General features: G+C 44.5%; 1 protein-coding gene across 1 annotated transcript in view; it reads left to right on the plus strand.

The window, feature by feature from the left end:
- Positions 1–20689, plus strand: part of scn5lab (sodium channel, voltage gated, type V-like, alpha b) — a gene marked incomplete at both ends in the record, with an annotated part of 82006 nt that overhangs the window by 20757 nt on the left and 40560 nt on the right. The window contains 8 exons of the mRNA XM_080855644.1: positions 1535–1676; positions 1884–2081; positions 2385–2543; positions 2709–3059; positions 9410–9533; positions 11041–11279; positions 15453–15626; positions 16396–16752. Of these exons, the coding sequence (XP_080711770.1) occupies positions 1535–1676; positions 1884–2081; positions 2385–2543; positions 2709–3059; positions 9410–9533; positions 11041–11279; positions 15453–15626; positions 16396–16752 (1744 nt within the window). The remainder of the gene's footprint in view (positions 1–1534; positions 1677–1883; positions 2082–2384; positions 2544–2708; positions 3060–9409; positions 9534–11040; positions 11280–15452; positions 15627–16395; positions 16753–20689) is intronic.

Below are 20689 nucleotides of genomic sequence, written 5' to 3' on the forward strand. Positions count from 1 at the left end.
TATTCATGTTGAATTTTTAAATGGCAGAAGCAGGTTTGGGAATGCCATCTGAGCTAACTGAGAGCATCCTGGTGACAGTGCAACAGAGGAGGTTGCCTCCAATACCTCCTAGCACATAGAGACTCCCGATACCAATGGGCAGCTAATATTGAAACAATAGAAAGGGAACCGTATTGGTTTACGGGCTCAACCACCAAACACATTCTGAAAGGCTCCCCCTCAAGCTTCATCTCCTCCCCCTTCTCCACTAAACCCTAAAATAGACCATGTCAGGCGACCTCATACTCTGGAGATGCTTTGGACCATTATGTTTTTTCCCAGCTTGTGAATGTAGTGACTGCAGCCTCTTTGGCCAAGGGACCACAGAGACCTCAAATTAAAAGTCTCACAAATGGCTGACAAAGTGTCTTTAGTGGTTTCAAGAATATCACTAATGCTGTGTCACAAAACTATTGCAGTAATTGTTGATTAGCTTTTTATTCCTTGAGCTTACACTATATTGTGTCTTATGTTGAGCCCATCAAAGAGAGTGAAAGAGACACAACAAAATACTATTGTTTCCAGAATTAGCTAACCCTGAGTGCCAGTAAGTGATGTTCAGTGTGAGTCAGTGTTTACATTTTGTGAGAGGACAGGAGCTGAGGTTGCTTCACTATCAGCCTGTGGAGCTCCACCATCACCCCCCCTCCCCACCACCTCTCCTTTTGCATTTCATATCCCGCCTCCCCCTCACCATCCCATCCGCATTGAATTGAAGTGGCCCTGTCCATTATCACGTCCTCCAGAAACACACAGAGGTGTCCGACAGTGATAGCGCCCATCGCCCCACACCCTCACACCCGCCACATGCCACCGCGGTTGGAGAGCCGCCGGCCCGGGAGCCTGCGGGGGGATGAGGCCGGCGAGCAGGGGAGAGACAGAGTGGTTGTGGGAAGAGGGGGTGGCGGCATAGGGCTGGCACATTCAGTGGCGCCACGGGCCTCTCAGCTCGGCCCCGCTGACAGTCGGCTGACCCCCGCCACCCCTCATGCGACCTCCTCGCTGCTCGTCACAGCCCAAGTGTTGGGGGCCGCATACGCCTTTGGCCAGTGAGCTGGGCTCACGTGGGGTGGCACGTGGATGCATTTCTGTGGGGTGGCATCATCTTTCCTGTCCCAGGCTGGTCTGGAACAATGTGTTTATGTTACGAGCTACGACAGTTGCTATATACAGTAAGGTGGATTACACTGTGGTTCTTGCCCTCTTTCGGCTCCGAATTCTTGTGGCATTCCGCATGAATTTTCTGTGACCTTCAGGGTATGACTATGCAGCCAAATGAGCATTCATGTGGCATCATTAATTACTATTGGAGTAATGGGAGTGCAGAGTTGTGAGTCAAAAGCATACATTCAATTTGGCAGCACTGTACTCATTCCTAAGTGCATACTTGGAGAGACACTGGGCACTTGAACACTTCAAGGATTTCACTGTTGGCCTCAATAACTCCCACATACCCAAATGGACACATCTATCTTATGTCTGGTTTCTTTCACAGGAAATGTCCAGATGGGTTTGAATGTATGAAGACAGGAAGGAACCCTAATTATGGCTACACCAGTTTTGACACCTTTGGCTGGGCATTTCTATCCCTCTTCAGACTAATGACTCAAGATTACTGGGAAAATCTCTATCATCAGGTAATGACGCAAAGCGCTCCACTCTTCATGGTGTTAATTAAATCTTTTCAAATCTTCAGTGGCACTGCGTATTGATTACAGCTCTCATCTAATCAGATTGTGTAGAAGATCTGGCTTTGCTATAATTCTCAATATTACAAACAGCAATAACAAAAAATCTACAAAGGAGTCACTGTGTTTTACAATTTTCCTTGCCTTCTGACGTAGACGTTACGATCGGCGGGGAAGACCTACATGGTGTTCTTCGTGGTGGTCATCTTCTTGGGCTCCTTCTACCTGGTGAACCTGATCCTGGCTGTGGTGGCCATGGCCTATGAGGAGCAGAACCAGGCCACCATCGCTGAGGCGCTGCAGAAGGACCGCGAGTTTCAGCAAGCTATGGAGCGCCTGCGGCAGGAACAGCAAGTATGTCTCCAAACCCTCTCTTTCAGTCCTCCACTCATAGCAGCAGCCTAAACGCTTCAAGGCATAGATGTGATGTTATGGTGTTAGCCTTTTTAATCATATTAGAGAGACATTCAGAATAGTGGAGAAGATGACACTGCAATGTAGTACATGATGTGATTGAGATGTCTGCATCTGTAGGTCCCAGATATTGCAATGCGCTGTCTGGGGTCTGTCTTTCCATCTATTTAAGCTGCTCTGAAACTCCTAAAACCATGGCGTTTTTTTCCCTCACACCCTTGTTATGCCCCACTCACTTTTCAGAAAGTGACAGAGACCGAGTCTATGATTTCTCCAGATCTATCTCCGTACCTCACGGCGGGAGAAAAAGCTCGGAGAAAAAGCCAAAGAACCTTGTCTGAAGAGCCGGAGAACGAGTGTGACGAAAAAACTGAAAAAATCGACACAATAGAGGGCATGAAGGTTTGTCAGCCTCAGTCAGACTTTACAAAAAAGGGCCAATGACAGTGGCAGTCAACTGACAGCATGTAGACATTAATATAGACATTTACTACCCTGTAGTGAGTGTTCCAAACCCCCTTTCACAACAAACCCTCCCATTTCTCCTGTCTCCTGTCTCCTTCCCAGCACACAACACGCGCATTTCTTGTACGCACGCTGTCATCACGCACCAGGAGGGGCAGCCAGGTCAGCATCTTCAACTTCCGCCCACGCAACAAAGACTCGGAGGCGGACTTCGCTGACGATGAGTTCAGCATCCATGGAGACGCGGACAGTCGGGCAGGATCTCTGGCGCTGCCCTGGCCCACGCGGCGAACCAGCACGCAGAGTATCGCCAGCCATGGGTCTGGGGTGTTTTTACCCAGCCTCAACATCAACGGCAAGCTCTTTGTGGCCATGGACCAGAACGGGATCTCAGGCCAGGGGCCTCTCACAGCACTGCCTGCCTGCACCATGGAGAAGGTCAAGGAAGAGAGTGTGAGTACAGTCACGGCTTATTAAATATATATGATGCATCATATGGTACAATTAGGATAGTGCACAGTATACAGCATAGGGGAGGTTTGGTGGATTTGCATATGTGATGGCTCAAGGCATGTTTATGTGACAGTTAACATAGTTTCAATTTCTGGTTTCCTTGAAGCTGTTACATTGAAGGAATTTTAAGTTATTAAAAGTTAACTATTGCTAATAATATTCAAACATTATTATTCTTCAGTTGTTTGGAAATTCGGAAATTGTGTAATGATAGCATCATGCTGCTAATGATGTACTGATATGGACAGCCCAGAAAAGTAGTGCCGTAAAGGATAGACTAAGAGATTTTTAACCTTGATCATTAATGACATGGAAGCAGAAATCACTATACTGAATAAATATCAGTATTTGAGAGGATTAGCCAGCTCCAGCCTTTGAATGTATGTAATGATATTATGTTGGTGCTTGGCATTTTAAAAAATGATGAAAAAACTCAACTGAAAAATAGAACAGTGAAACACTTAAGTTTGGGCACTGAAAAGAGTTCCACTGAACTCAAAGACAGTCATTAAAATAATCCGCTCTTCCAACAAAGAATAAAGTAACACACAAACATGTGTCATTTTTTTCATCGATGTTAATGTTATGTGATGTGCCTTTCCAACGACAATCTTTTCTATGTGGGAGGGGCAAGTAATACATGATTTGCATAGGTGGATTGACATAATTTACTTGTAAGATTTACAGTAAATGTGAAGATTACTCTGTCACTTCATAAAAGTTAGTTAACCCAACTTGGTTGCTGTTGTCTATGTTGTCAGCAAAGAGGTCAAAAGCAGATTCAAACCATGATCTGGCTGCTTCCCTGTATATGTTATCACTTATGATTGCCTACGAAATGCTTACTGGTACTGCTCCCACCTACCTAAATGCTCTTGTAAAGGCAAATGTTACACCCAGGACGCTGCTCTCATCCAGTGAGCGTCGTCTGGCACTGCCGCCTGTGCAAGCACGGCAATTCAGACTATTCTCAGTTGTAGTTCCACGTTGGTGGGACAACCTGCCTAGCACTACCAGAGCAGGGGCGTCCTTCTCTACCTTCAAGAAGCTCTTGAAGACCCAACTCTTCGGAGAGCACCTCCCTTCCTAACTGGCACCTTGGCTTAACTTGCACTTAAGCAGTGACAGTCCCGACTCCCGCACTTTTTTTTCTTTCTATGTCGTTTTCTATTTCTTGGAGAAAAAAAAGCAGTATTTAGTGTTACACCAGGTTTTATTGCTCTTAGCTTGATTGTTCTCTCCCTTGTACGTTGCTTTGGACGAAAGCGTCTGCTAAATGACTAAATGTAAATGTAAATGTAAATATGTGGCAGGCTGCCTGTGGGGCTACACATCTTCTGGGGCTACACACCTTCATTTTTCCAAAGCAACCCACAAAACATTAGAAAAACATTTGATTAAAAAAAGTTATTGCTACTATTTTTTTGACTGCAAACAACTTGAAAAACCTCTCAATATTTGTTGTCACCCCAAGAGGTTGAAGAGGTGTCTATCAGTTTGCAGTGAGGATCATGTCTATGGAATCCAACCTGCGCATACAGTAGCCTATTAAACGTAACCTATGCTATGTATGCAATGGGCACTGTAGCCTGATGTTTGAGACAAGACCAGATAATAAAATGGTGATAGAAATGTATGACACCAACGTTATTGTTTCAGCTTACCAGGTACAATGTCAGAAATGTACTCTAGTTAACAAGGCTAACTTTACTTGTAACATAAGCTAACGTTAGTCTGCTAATCTGAGCTGACTAAGATTGGACCAAGGAGCACAAGACATTTAGAATACAATTAATGCAATTTTAACTAAGGGTGCACCATGTTGGGACACTAATCTATCCTGAAAGTGTCCAGTTTTAAATGATCCATGTATATCATTTTTTTGGGATGTGGAGACCCATTGAACTGCATGGGATTTCCCCTCTTGTTTCCGCCCTCATCAGACCACGCCCTCATTCAAACGCAAATCATGTCGTTTTTGCCCCTCCCACCAAACCACCACTGCAAAACAGAGACAGAGGGCCCTATCTTGCCGATCAGAAACGCAAGTAGGACGGCGCCAAACGCAAGTAGCTGTGTGGGCGGCTCTATGGCGCAGTTGCTATTTTAACGGCGGAAAAAACACACTTGCGCTGTCAAAAGGGTTGGTCCAAAGGAGGTTACTCAGCCATAGGTGTGGTTTGGGCGTAATATGCAATAAACCAATCAGAGCGTCATCTCACATTCCCTTTAAGAGCGAGGAGCGCATAGCGGCTTGTTATTATAATGGCGGAATTACCTGGAGGTCACCAGAACGTGTGTTACCAGAAACAATCACGATAAATATTTTCCCATGCTTGTTTGGAGAAATGTTTCTACTTTCATTTCTCGTTTGTATTTTTTCAGTTACTAGCATTCTTTTTTGGTGGCAACATATTTGAAATAAAAGTCACAAAAACATACTTTCCGATGTTTTGGGTTCACACTCACTGAATCACTAGGTTATGTATGCATGGTAATAATATTGCACCCATCGGCACATGCAGTTCAACCTCACGTCTTCTAAAGTCCTCTAATCTATCCTCATTTACACATCCATGATTCATGGCAGTGTTGTGTAAAACACTGGGGGTGCACGTATGTGAATATGGGTGCAGTCTATAGCGCCAAGGACGCCAGGGAACTTCTCCCAGAACGCCTGCTTAGCCCGCTCTTGGCTGTCGGGTGTTACGGGAAATTTTATGAATTCCCCAGCATGTCGGACTAGACCTGACGTAACTGCATGTATAGCCGAACTTATTGTAGACTGTGATAGGGACATTGTGCGTCTGTCCCCAGCTCATCTGCCAGAGAGAGAGCGAGTGAGTGTGAGTGTGTGTGTGTGCGTGCGCGCTCGTGCGGCCAGCCACTGATCAGGCTCTCCTCTCTACCGACCTCTCCCTCTCCCTCCCTTTTCTCCTTATCTCGCCGCAGAAATGTGATGGTGACAGTGTGTCCCCAGCTCATCTGCCAGGAGATGGCAGACATCAGAACCGCCATTACAATTAACCTAAATCATTTGGGTCAATGTGTACGCTAGATGTATGCCTATTTTTTAAATATCTTGGATATGGATATCACAATGATCTCCTCATGTGGTAAATACTTTATTTTTCCTTGTAATTATATATGGCTTGCCAAAAAATTGGTGTAAATCTCTTGTGTAGACGACAGAAGTAAAGTGTAGCCTATAGGTCCTATACTGTGCGGGCAAGCACATGCGCCCTTAAAATAGCGTTCTGAATACGCGTTACAGACTTTAGACATTGCGCCTCTGACATTAGACCAGCTTTTTTGTGGTCAATGGCGCACGGCGCACAGCGTTGTTTTGAAACTGAAAAATACCACTTGCGCCAGAGAAACGCCTTCTCTGTTCCGCCCCCGCCCATGTCGACGCAAGTTCATTTCGAAGCGCGCCTCTGGAGGGAAAATCGCGCTGTGCGCCGGGTGCAAGATAGGAATGGTACATGCGTCGGTGACAATGTCAATTGCGCTGGGTGCAAGATAGGGCCCAGAGAGTTGAAGTTGAAAAGCACTGACATTGAAAAGACTATCAGCCTTTAAAATACCTGCACTGAAAAAGGCTGACATTTAAGTGACTGTCTTTTAGTTACGTATGTGGAACTCAGATCTGGTTTTGTTTAAAAAAAAGCACTCTGTTTTTGTTCCATAGATTAGCACACCTAAAAGGCCTCTACCATACAATAAAGCATCTCATTAGTGCAACAGAAGTTGATCAAGGGATACGCTATAAATAAAGAAGTCCTCTTAGTGGCAGACCTAAGAACAACAACAACAAACCAAATCTTCTGGTACCAGTGACACTAGTTTGTGTCCAAAAGACTACTACACTAGGGCCTTTAACATTATACTATATTATTATACGGCTCTTCAGAACGTATATTATTATACGGCTCTTCAGCGTCGGGGTGTTGTTCGCTCCGTCTGGAATTATTTTTGGAGAATGACCTCCGGACAATACATTATCCCTTACTTATTACTATAGGCACTAGATATTTGCTCAGTCAGCCGAAATGTTTTGTAAATCTGAAATATTGCAAATGTATGTTGTATTTTGTATGAAAAGAGCTGCCATAGGAAATAAAGTGTAGTAATAGCACAGTGCTGGCAGGTTAAAAGTCCGTAATAAGAAATAAAAACAAATAAGCACAACAGTGAGCCCTTTCTGAGAACAGCTATCACTTCTATGATCAGACTCCGTCTCACTGCACTCTTTGACATCAGTCCTGATTGCCACCCTGTCCCACCCCTGTGAATGTATTGGCTTTCGATATTGAGAGACCCCTCGAACATTTCATTTCAGCTATGTTTTCATTCCTGTAATATATCTCATTAGTAAACAGCCAGACCCGAGGTCGTCCATGAATGCTAATGGCAATCCCCCTGACTGTCAATAAGCTGAAAAAATAAATCACAGACGTCACCGAATTCTTAGAATTCTTCCAACGAAGAAATCATGATTTATTCTGCTGTTTAGCTGATGGTGACTTATCAGTGAATTATATCTAGTAGGAAGCATGCACAGCCCACAAGTGTTATACATCTGATGGATTAGATATGAAGGGTTAATATTTGATAGATTCGTTATGAAGTGTTTATTTGTAAAGAGTAGCCAATACTAGAGGGCTTATATTACTCCCAAGCAGTCAAGATTTATCTCAAATAAAGCGAAGAAAACTCCGGCAAGCTGTTTGGACGCTCAGGGCGGTTGCCTTGACTCAATTCTCTGCTTTGGATGAGTGAGAGAAAAGGGGGGGGGGGGGGCATGGGTGCCCCGTTGTCCTGGTAATGCAGCCATGGTAACGTAGCAACAGATGCTGAAGGAGAGGTGCTCTGGTGTTCCGTCTCACTCGGGGGAGAGTGGCCTGGAGTTTCCCTCACACCAAAACAGTGTGGAGGTGGGCGGTGACGTGGGCAGAGACAAAGTGCCAGTGCGTCACAGCTTTGATTACCTGGGATCAAAAAGCCATTATATGATCAGTCTGTCATTGCTGCAGACAAATAAGGAATAATTGACTCTCTGCCCTTAATTTAAACAAAGTGGGCCGGTACAGTGTCGCTGTTGTTAGACTGGCCTGAAATGTGTTGTTGATATAGCAGGATATTAGACTGTGAATATTAATGTTCTGCAAAAACATACAAAATCCTGGTCACAAAATGGTTACTGGATGACACATTTTTGAAGACATTACCGGTGTTTTCAATCACAAGCAGCAAAAACCCTTTACAAACAATCTGTAAAAACCACGACAGTGAACAGTCTTATCATTGGCATAAAACAAGGCAAACCAAGGGGTTGTGTGAGCTTCTAAATGCACACATTCGTGTTCTGCATTCGGTTTGTGATTGTGTGTTGTCGCTTACTCATCCTGTTGCCATTGACCTGACATCGGTTAGAGCCCCTCCACCCAAACTCTCTCCACCCGTCATCTGCGGGGTCATGGTGAGAATTGTGCATCAGCGTGAAGGGTCTGCCTGAAGTGACGTCTCGTGCCCGAGCCCGAACCCAGCCAGAACAGCGTGTGCATGCCAACTGAAGTCAGGCCCACGACTCCCGGCATCACTCAGAAAGCCAATCAGGCTGACTTAGGACCTCAGCAGAGAGTCTTGTGTTTTCTTGTTTGTCTCTTTGTTTATTATTGTTGTGGTTGTTGTTGTTTGGCTGGGCCAGGACTGTCACGTGAAACATTGTGTTACACCGAGTACCTGCTGTTGGAGAGGTGCTGATAATCTCCATGTTGTATCATAATTCATTTTCAGTCGCAGCTGTGATTTATTCAGTGCAGTTTTTATTATCGTATAAGTATCATTATTATTATTTTTATCATAATTATTCATGTTCTTTGGGTCAGCAAGAGACCTTTTCAGTAGGATGTTGTGATTATGAAAAGCTGTGCAGTGTCCTTTGTTTTTTCCTGATTTCTTTTTAACCAAAGCGCTGGTATAGAGGTTACCAGTGGGTTTTTACTTTCTTATGTACACTGAGATTATGGGCCAGCTACCCAAGGTGTACAGAGAATAACTGTTGGCAGATGTTAATGTCGGAAAACCCCGGTAGAAGCTGTTGAAATATATCAAATCAAACAATGTTCTCCATGAGGTCAGTGAAAGAGTACTCAGTCTCCCTTCGTTAGTGTTTTCACAAGGAGGAAACGTACAACTGGATGCCTGTTAGCCTTTGACATGTGTTTGAAAGTAATATTCTATGGTTTGTTTTGGCTGATGTGTTTTTTTCCCCGTTCCTCCGCCAGGTCCCGAACTCCACCAATGAGCTGAGCAGCATGCTGCTCCCCAGTTCCATCATCTCCGTGGAGGAGCTCTCACGCAGGGAGCGGACCATGAGTGCTGCCAGCTGCCTCACCGATGCCATGGAGGGTGAGACACACACACACACACTCACACACACACACACACACACACACACGCATACACACACACATACACACGCATACACACGCATACACACACACACACACACACACACACACACACACACACACACACACACACACACACACACACACACACACACACACACACACACACACACACACACACACACACACTAGCTCTCATCTTTGGGGTTATATCCGGCAGTGAGACCATTCTAAAGCCATGCCTACCACCAGAGATATTTTCAACGTTTAAAATAAGTTGCTGCAAGGTCCATATGATCTTATTAAATTATGCACATAATACTTAAGAAAAAATAAATGACTAGAGTAATAATATAAATATTGTGTGATCACTTGTTGTTTTGGTATAATTTTTTTAAGAAATGTCTTAACCTGCTTTTTAGGAAACAAATAAGATTATATTTAGGACACACACTTACCTGTGATGACAGAGACCAATGTCGTGCCTACCTTCTTGCTGATACAGCAATATAGGTTTGGTCAATGCTTCATACTTCTAGTCCTGATTTGAGCCATGCGATAGCATAGAAATAAATAACACCAATGAAAGACTTCCCCATCTGCTCCCTGTAGTCTCCCGTGAGAAATCTCCTTCTGTGTGCCACAGTCAGTGGAATCCCAGAGGCCCCTGAAATGAAACAGTTGCTCTACACTCTCACAAAGGAAGAAACCCAAACTTTGTATGATGTTTATGATGCAAAAAAATCCAATTATGTGAATAGACTCACGAGGCCTAGGTTATCTAGCCTTGTCAGTGAAAATATGACATTATCAATCCCGATGGCTTAGTGAAATGTAGGCTTGAATTACATTTATCAGACGGATGTGAAATAGTAGCAGCTGTCCCGTGTGGGCTGCGGTGATTTTGAGAGCTAAGTGAGGGAAAGAGTATTAATATCCTAATATCCAGATATGAATTACCTTTATGACAGGTTTATGTTTAATACTTCAGGTGAGTTACCTTGAAATATTCATATTGGTTTTTAGCATTAAGCATAGACTGAAAAATTATTCACCTTTACTAAGTGAAATGTAGCTGAAGGCTGAAGGCGTATTTCTTTCTGCTGTCTTATCCGTCTCTATCTTATGGCTTGTTATGGGATATCAATTGTTACAGACTCCTCCACTGTCATAAAACACAATCTGATTCAACCTTCACCTATTGTTCAACGGCTAGACAGCTGTGATGCTCATTTACTCCAAAACTGTATTTGAATCATTTAGATAATTACCTGTACTTTTTGTACTAAGATCCCTGGAGGTAGTTCTTTGAAATGCCTGCAACAATTTAGAAAATGGTAGGACGTACGTTGAATAATTGTCACCTGCTGAGTCTGTTAGGTGGATGCATACATGCATTAAGCGAAGTGACTGAAGATTGACTGCTAATAGCCCGAGCACATAATGCTTGGCACTCAGTTTCTTGGTTCACTCAGCCCTCCTGTCTGTCCCCCCGTGGGTCACAGAGCTGGAGGAAGCCCAGCAGAAGTGCCACCCCTGCTGGTATGTATTTGCCCACAAGTACCTCATCTGGAGGTGCAGCCCCAACTGGCTCAGGCTGAAGGAGCTCATAACGTTCATGGTGATGGATCCTTTCCTGGACCTGGCCATCACAATCTGCATCGTCCTCAACACCCTCTTCATGGCCATGGAGCACTACCCCATGACCGACGAGTTCAACACCATGCTCTCCGTCGGCAACCTGGTAAGTCGCTTTTTGCTTCGCTGGTATTATTTCTAAGTACAAATGGATGTGTAAGTGGGGGAAAGTAGCTGACCATCACTTATTTTTCCTCATTAATTGGCATCTTATTACATTAAGCATGCTGTTGGTGTTATTGGACATGCAAGGTCAGGTATAAAAGGTTTGATACACCTGATTGCTTTTACGCTTTTCTTTTTTTGCTAGCATGGCTGCAACATAATGAGAACTTTAAAAAGGGGGATGTGTGTAAGGGCACCCTTCATGGACAAGGAACTTAACTGACGGAGACAGCTCAGCTCTAATGTTTCACGGGGAACTTTGCCAAAGGTGACGTTGGCATGGGGCTCGGAGTTTAGGATGCCATTAAGGGGCGGCTGCAGTAGAAAGTACAGTCTCCTGCACATTAATGCATTCATTTGAAGTGTTAAGCAGGACGGGCAAGCAGTTTGACTTCAACTGCACTCAGAAGCAGGCAGCTTCATTAGCACAAGGTGAGCGGAGACAGGTTTCTTAACCCTAACCACTGAAGAAATGTGACATTGCTTTGGCAAGAACCATGATCCAAAGAACACACGTAAATGGAACAAAGGACATGTGGAATGTGATACGGTCAGATGAATCCAGCCTTGGCATGGTTCAGGTGCACCCGTCCACCTAGAGGGCAAGGTCAGTGCCAATCATGATGTACTCATTCTAAGTAATCACCGCCAGCCTATATTACAGTGCTCCTTCCCTGCTGGGGCCATGACCCAACACCAAGACCTTGCAAGAACTTTACGAGGACCGGGTAGAGATGCTGTACGCATTGTTATGTTTTTTATGCATATGTCTGCCATGTTATTGATATATATTAATACAGCCACATACTGTTGTATGATTGGGTCCTCTACTCATGAAGGTTATCATCAGTCATTTCATGTTTTTTATGTTTCTCATGCATTGAAGTATTTATGTGCTGAAAGTGCCACTTCATCTTTGTTGTGTTTTTAGTGTATGGAATAAGTCAATGTAGGACAACTGACTCCCGAGCATTTTTCGCTCCAGTTGTTCAGTGCGGTGTCCTGACACCCTGGACAGTGTTTATTGAACAGGGGGCTCAGAGCAGTGGCAGTCACAGCCACCAGAGCAGGGTCGAGAGAGCAGGTTTGGCGGAGGAGACGGTGAAAAATAGATGTTTCCCCTTTCTCTCTCTCTCTCTTTCTCTCTCTCATGTCATTTTTGCATGACCGGCGCAATTATTGTCTTTTTCACCTCCGTCTGAGCAGAAGTTGAAAGGCATCACTAGCCAGTGGCATCTGGTGCTAGCTAACTGTTCTCGCTTGCCTGGAGGCTGTAACAGTCAACAAATGGCTGTCTCTGTCACTTGTTCGTGTCGCGTTCACTGTGACACAGGGGCTATGGCCTCATTTTTATGACAGGACAGATTTACAGTGTGTGGGCTACAAAAGCCATGTAATCAGTTTGTACAGACATACAAAGTGATTACCAGAGACGCAGCAAAAGTGGTGAGGTGTTAGGCTTCTAAAGTTGAGAAGGTACTGCAGCTGCTTATGCTAGCAGTGAGGTGACCATGCTCCTTTTGTATAATGAGAATTACGATATTTGTCTGGGATGATACATGGCTAATTCTGTGCGTTATGGAGCTGAGGGGTGCTAACGGATGCCCCTCTGGTGGTGGCACAAGGGTCTTTGAGAGGTCCTCGTCAGCAGGCATCTCTTCTGCCTTCTTCACCTCACGGGTAGTCCCCACACTGCCATCTTCACTTTAACCCAGCTACACTGGTGTTGTTTGTGTCCTTCAAGGCTATGCCCCGTGTCTTGTTTCTGGCCAAAACGCTGTCAAGTGTCAGTCCACCTCTTCCCATCGGTGGCAGAGCGTGCAGCATGAGCTGGAGTAGAGGGTGTCATCTGCGGTGTCATCGGTGGCGTGTCCTGAGAAACATGCTTGCTCGGCATGGCTCTGGCATGACAAGAGAGAGAGAGAGAGAGAGAGAGACGTTTATCTGTCGGACCGGACCGGACCAGACAGGACAGGACAGGAGAGAGACAGACAGGCGTGTCTGACTCAGCCGCTCCGTGAGTCATGGCTGCCATGATGTGTGGTGTTGCGCACCCTCGCTCCCCGTCTCACGCTGCTCTGCATGGGCTGCATTGGAGGTCTTTATTTAGGGTCAAGAGGATCTGTTTAGCAATTACTGTACATAACATGAGATGCCAGCTTATTTTTGCTGCATTTTCGGCATGGAGTTAAAGGAACATATTGTGACACCCATGAAATTGGGAAAAAGGATTTTTACATAAAATCACACAAAATGTCACACCATGAGCACATGGCCACCATGAGCACTCATTGTAATGTATATTGTTCATTGAATGCTTTGAATGTTCTGAGTGATGTCATATGTAAAAGAAAAATCAGAGAACATAACAATGATGTCATTTCAAGCACAATTACAACATTTTTATTAGCAGCTTAAGCAGTATTGCATTTTTAATTGGGTTTGTGTCATTTTGATCTAAAAATGTCTCAAACACATTTTTAATGTATGTTTTAAAATAAAGCAGAGGTAATTTAGCATGCACTCCTCTATCAAATAGCTGAACTGAAAATGAGTATGATGCAGTTAGATTCAAAGCAAACTGTCATCGCCCAGTGGTGTGAGGAAATATCCAGCTCACCCCACTTTAGAGGTCTGTGGAATGCTGTCATAAAAATGTGAGCTGCCAGAAACCGATATATTAATGGTGAATCAATACTAATGTCTAAACACTGAACAAATTCTCCTTATATTTTGGGACACTTTGTCTGTGGCAGACCATGCGTTTCTGATAGATGCTAGACTCTTAAAGGGCCTCAGGGCTTCCTCTTTCCAAAATAAAGAGAGAATGTCGTGCAAAGCACTAAACTAATGTACACTGTAATATACTAGTGGCCTTTGAAAGAGCTTATTGTAACTGATGGAATATTCAGAGAATATTCTTTGGGTTAATGTAATGTGGATGGGCCTTTTAGAAAGGTGTGTTTTGACAAGTAAGTCACTTGAGGCAAACAAAAGATAAAATCCAAGCTGAAGTGAGGTTGAATCTGAGGGCATATATCTTGCAGTGAGACTGTTAAGATCCTTCTCATATTTCTAGGTTCTGTTTGAGAAGGGGGGTAGTTATGCTTCAGGAGACTGGGAAAGAGACTGTAAAGGCACTGTAATCGATCAGTTAAACAAGGTGTTATGTCTTCATTAATATCTTGTCAGTGCACATTTGAACAAGAAGCAGAAACGTGTGAAATAGCGCTGAGAAGTCTGATTTTAAGGGGCATGATAGTTGCCAGTTTGAAGGGTTCATTACCAGATTTGACCTACGCCAAGCCTACTCAAGTTAAAGCAAAATGCCAGACGTTGCTGTGGAAGTCTGGCAGTCTGTGAAGCTTCAGTGGTCTAATGCTGGGGTCAGGGCTTCCTAGAGTCTGTCTCTGATGCTGAGACCCAGCCCCTCACACCCCCCACCCCCCTCACACCCCCCACCCCACACACACCCCATGCTCCACCAGAGTGTCACGTATCCTGTGTCACATCCAACCAATCATCCTTCAGGAACAACAAGCAGAGTGCAGACAGGGAAGCAGAGAAGGAAGACAAAAAAATCACAACAAACCACAGACCTGTCACAGCTGTTCCAGACCTTTCTGTGTGCAGTCCTTCACCACCCCCCTCCAATCCCCACCCCTCCTCTACACACACATTGCCCACAGACACACCCCCTGTTTCCTGCAACGGTGGGCCAATCAGTCATGCCAACATGAAAGTGCCAAGGATGTGCCTAAAACAGCGTTTTTTTAAGAAAGCATAGACTGAGCATATTTCATTTTAACTGGAACACAATATTAGAGCGTTGCTTGCACAACTATTTACAGAAATATAATGTAGAGTCTCCATCTGCTCCCGCAGTTAAGTCATATATTTTCCCAAACTTAAAGAACAAATGAGAGACACAGAATTTCTGCTTGTTGGACTGCAACTTTAAAAAGAAAGTTAAGTATAGTAGTAGACACTTGTTTCAGTCAGTGACCTGACTCAAACAGGAATTGCCAGGTCAGGTCCTGCGTCAGCTCCTTTCTCCCTCTCTTGCCTTACTTTCCTCACCGTTGGTCTATTTGTCTATTTGTTGTTCTTGCAGGTCTTCACTGGAATCTTCACTGCTGAGATGGTTCTGAAGATCATCGCTCTGGACCCGTACTTTTATTTTCAGCAAGGCTGGAACATTTTCGACAGCATCATCGTCTGCCTGAGCCTGATGGAGCTGGGTCTGTCGGATGTGGAGGGCCTGTCCGTCCTGCGATCCTTCAGACTGGTAACCTTTCCACCCATGGACATTCATACATGCCTCTCAGTGCCCTTCTCTTGTCACCACCTGCCGTCCCACTCAGTCCACTGGTGATGCTCAGCTCAGCGGGCACGCAGTGTGTAACTCTCCAGAGGCAGCTCTGTGAAGTCAGCAGAAGACTGGGGCTTGTCCTCAACATCTCTTTTGCAGTCGCAGACTTCTAAAAACTCTAAACACACTCGCAGCCTTCCCCTTACATGCATTCAGAAACATTCTGGATGATCCTTGTACCAAAGTAAAACTTCATTGACTCATTTTTGTCTTATCGCCACCTTTAGTTCACTCGAAAAGTGTTAGTGGGTGGTGTGAGGGATGAACAGGATGATGACAGTGGTTAAAGTGTCAAAGGTTTACTTTGCCCGACATTGACTCACCTGAGTGACTTGAAATCTGTGCATGGTGCCCTGAGGTACACCATGTACACTGTTGTAGGCCTATGCTTTAGTTAAGCCTTCACTGTGTGAGACAATGCCAAGATTGGGTTGCTGAGTAATCTGTTAAAGTCAGGAGATTACGGCCGTTTCCACAGTACACTGAGATGGCATCCAAAGGAGTGAACTGACACTGTATTTACCAGGGTGTCCCTTTAGGAATGTAGCCAGTGTCCTTGTCTGAAGAGCGTTCTTCAAATCTGGCTGTAAATAGACAAGCAGTAATCACTCTCTCCATAAATATTTACAGCTGTGTTTTTAATGTTGATTCTCAACTGTATCCTTTTCTACCTCCTTCCTTTTAGTTGAGGGTTTTCAAGCTGGCGAAGTCGTGGCCCACCCTGAACACCTTGATCAAGATCATCGGCAACTCAGTGGGAGCGCTGGGGAACCTCACGCTCGTGCTGGCCATCATCGTCTTCATCTTCGCCGTGGTCGGCATGCAGCTCTTCGGCAAGAACTACGAGGTGTGCGTGTGCAAGATCTCCAAGGATTGTACGCTGCCTCGCTGGCACATGAAGGACTTCTTTCACTCCTTCCTCATCGTGTTCCGGGTGCTGTGCGGCGAGTGGATCGAGACCATGTGGGATTGTATGGAAGTGGCCGGGCAGCCCATGTGCATCCTGGTCTTCATGTTGGTCATGGTGATCGGGAATCTGGTGGTAAGTCGTCTTGTCTCTTGCCTGTTTCATCTTTGCTTTTAAGCAACTCACTCATGGAGAAGGATAGATCTGGTTATAGGGAGCATCTAAGGCCATAGTCTGATTGGTATGTGTATGGATTATCTGATGTGGATCACAGTGACTGAATTGACTTTGGAGATGAAAGCTACAAGGCTAAATCTCTGGCTGTGTTTCATCTGGAATTGTTGTCAAGGCACATGGAGTGGACATTTAAAACCCTACCCTTTCTTGATGGTTTTATTTCCAACCCATCCCATGTTACTCCGTAAACAATCTTAGCTTAACTTAATAGCCTGTGCATAATTCATTGTAGTGTAGTGCCAACTTTGTAACTGTTGCTCATTTTTTTTTTGGTTGTGTGATTTGTGAAGAGATAAAATGGCCCTTCCAATGATTACATTGAGCATCTATTTCAGTCGGGCAAGGGTACCATTGTATTTGCTTTGTTATTTAATACATCCTTTGTTGGGCTATCGTATGCTATACGTTTGAATATATTACAAACGTATAAATGACAACTTCTGGGTAACAGTGTGCTCAGACACAAGAGTAGGGCTCCCCATTTTTTCAGTGAAAAGGTTGCTGGGTGCCCGGTGTCAGCTCTGCCCTGTTTTGGATTGTACAAACACAGTCCTCCCATGTCACTGTCAACATCACTGACTCATGTCTCTACAGCTGCAAGAGGATGCTTCTCACTCTCACGCTCACTCCCCTCCGGTCCCTTGTTCTCATTTCTGCCGTGGTTGGGGGTTTTGGCAGAGCTTGGGGCTAATCTTTATGACTTTTCCTGTAATGGCATGACAACACAAGTCCTTGGGGGTGGGGGGCCTGCTCCAGAGGGACACCCTGATAGGTCAGATGGCTCCATATCTACAGCTGCCTTTGGGGGTTTGGTGTGTTACTGAGAGCTTTTTGAAGGACCTCCCTCATTACCCTGTCCAAAATTCAGGTGTGGCCTCCTCACGATAGCATGGGAAATGTCAATGAGGAGTGAAATGTCAGACGGTCTTGCTTTCTGAGCGTGGGTTTTTTAAAAGAGGTTTATTTGACAGATTTATGGTTTGATTACTGTTACAAGTCCAGCTTGACATACTCTGCGACTACTAGCCCACTTCCATATCAACAAATCTAGTCTTCACGATTGAAGAACTGCTGTGAAAGAGCGATCACATAACATCACAGATTCAGAGAAGTGTCAAAGTCAGGATGATTTCAGTTGTTCATCCATATTATTTACATCTAGCTGCCTGGAGTCATTAGCATTGAACAGTATTTTGATATTGAAGTATATGGAAGATTATTTGAGTACATACGCTCTAATATACCTGGATAATATACACTCTACCTGGATGGAGCTAGAAATAACCATCCAGACTCTGTCACTGTGCAGAACTCATCCGGCTGCATAGACAAAGCAGTTTGACTAGTATCACACTAACAAACAACCCCCCCCCCCCTCCCTCCAGACACTCATACACAAACATGGGGTGTAAAGCTGAGGCCTCACGGCTGTGTGGGATGAGGGGGGGGTTTTCCATCCTAACTGACACATGAACAGGTGCTGCCACTGATCCAGGCATTGTTGGCCTGGCAGTGTGGGTCTCTGTCGATGGGATGGTGGAAAGAGACAATGATATACGCGGCCCCATTGCATAAGCAAGTCAGATGTGTGGCGTTGTTAAAATATTGAACTCTTGACTATTCCTTTCCTGCAATGAGCTCATCGTTAAACCAGCTGAAAGCTGAGCCAAGCCGATGAGAAACCAACCCTTGGAGAGGGTGAATACACACATACGTACAAACTATGGAACGGTGAAGTTTTTGCAGTTTGAAAAAATCAGCTACTCTGGTTTAAAAGCCACTGTATGAAGGCTCAGAATGCATGTAAAATGTCAGCAAATATTACATCTCATTTCACAGATTTGGCATTGGATAACTTTTGGTTCATGCTCATCATGAATTTCTCTGACATTAATGAATTAATGACTGTACACGATATGCACAAAACACGGAGTAGCCCAATTTATTTGTAGAGTTGATTTAAGAGCGCAGCCCTATAGCGTGTCCACTAGCCTTCACTACAGCACTCCCTGGCTGCAGAGCACAACGAACTTGCTGACGTCTTTTGAACGCTCAATTTGCTCCCAGTGAACAGAGAGACATCCATGGGGGGATATGCAGCGGCAATCAGCCCGGCTCCTCACTCGGCTACATCGCCTCAGTCAGGCAAGCCACAGTTTCCCGGCCAAATGTATCCACTAATATTGTCTCCCTCTGTGGGGATGCCTGCAGTGGGATGGGTCATTTGCTTATGAAACTTGCAACATGTTATTTTTGATTTTTTTCTCTACATGTCTATTTTTCCCCTCTCCACGTGTGACCCAACTGTCAAAGGGAGGAGGCACAGAATTTGGATAAGTTGTGTAATATGGCTGTGAGTGTTGCCTTTTTCTGCTAGGGACTCTTTTAGAACAGAGTTATTTAAGTGGCTTTATTAATGTTCTGTGCATCTGTGACAGGGCCAGGCTTGTAACCATATGCGCAGCGCACTGACGCAGAAGTGCTGCCGTTTTCACAGCCTCTCTGAGACCTCTTTTATGGACATATCTGAAATTGCATACTTACATACTATTCTTCTGTGTTTTAAAGAATGAGTGCACAGATGGTACATAGCTGCTATAAATATGTTAAAATGTAGTTAATATTCCTAAATGCCCCCATCCTGTTATACTGTGTTCACCACACATTTTGTACTACAATATGCTTACAATGCATCACAAAATTATAAACTTTAGACATGTGGCTGCTGAACAGTCCTGAGGCAGTCCTTGCACCATAGTCATCCAATTATAGATGTACATAATATTTTTTTTTTGTTAAGATGCATTTTCATAAGAAAAATGACATTAGTCAGTTCTGAAATGGTAGGTTTTCTAATTTGTAAATGGCAATATTCATGGTGCTTGAGGTCAGGCACAGTGAATGTATGATTTTATCAGTCAGTCCTGAGCTGAAGGAAATTCAACCAGAATTATTCTAGTTCAGTCCAAGGGTCTGTTGAGTTCAAAGGGATTACTGGCATTTAGATTTGTTTGTGGGTGACAATGACTACTGAAATGACAACAACTTTTTGGGTATTATATGACTGGGTTTGGACTGAATATTTTGTCTAGTGAGCCTGAATGACCTTTTGCCTGGACTAAATAAATGTCTCACTAACAGTATGGTTATTTAACATTCCTGAAAGCATTCGCAGGTGTAATGTGACCATACAACTCATGAGAGAGCAGCCCTACACAAGGTGTGCTGTAAGGATCAGGGGACTTCTGCGTAGTAACGTGATATGTGTAATCTTGCATATATGGGTCAGTGACGTTCAGGTATACATTTGGCCCCGACTCAGCAGTGAGGATAGCTTTCCCCAAACCCAAAATCAATCCTCCTAATGTCAGGTGCTGTTGCCTTTCTTCCCCCTAGTGGTCTGTGGTCTTGAACTCCAGGAAATTGGAGAATATAGGTCCTGGCTTTGAAATAGGTCGTCTACATCGGTACGAAGTGAGTGTGTGTGTGTGTGTGTGTGTGTGTGTGTGTGTGTGTGTGTGTGTGTGTGTGTGTGTGTGTGTGTGTGTGTGTGTGTTAGTGTGCTGAGCCATGAGTCTTTTGCTGGAAGCTGATGTGTTTGTGTGTCTATGTTCATTGTCTTGGTGTGCATTTGCCCTCAGTCACTCATGCCATGTCTGTATGTGTTTCAGTGAGTGGGTGTTTGCCCTCAGAGACGGGTGTGTGTGTGTGTGTGTGTGTGTGTGTGTGTGTGTGTGTGTGTGTAGGTGTGTGTGTGTCTGTGTCTGTGTGTGTGTGTGTGTGTGTGTGTGGCCTCAGTCATCACTGCAGATGGGAGCAACAAGCTCCAGGCCCC

This window comes from Sprattus sprattus, assembly GCF_963457725.1.
Source record: "Sprattus sprattus genome assembly, chromosome: 17".
NCBI classification, from domain to species: Eukaryota; Metazoa; Chordata; class Actinopteri; order Clupeiformes; family Clupeidae; genus Sprattus; species Sprattus sprattus.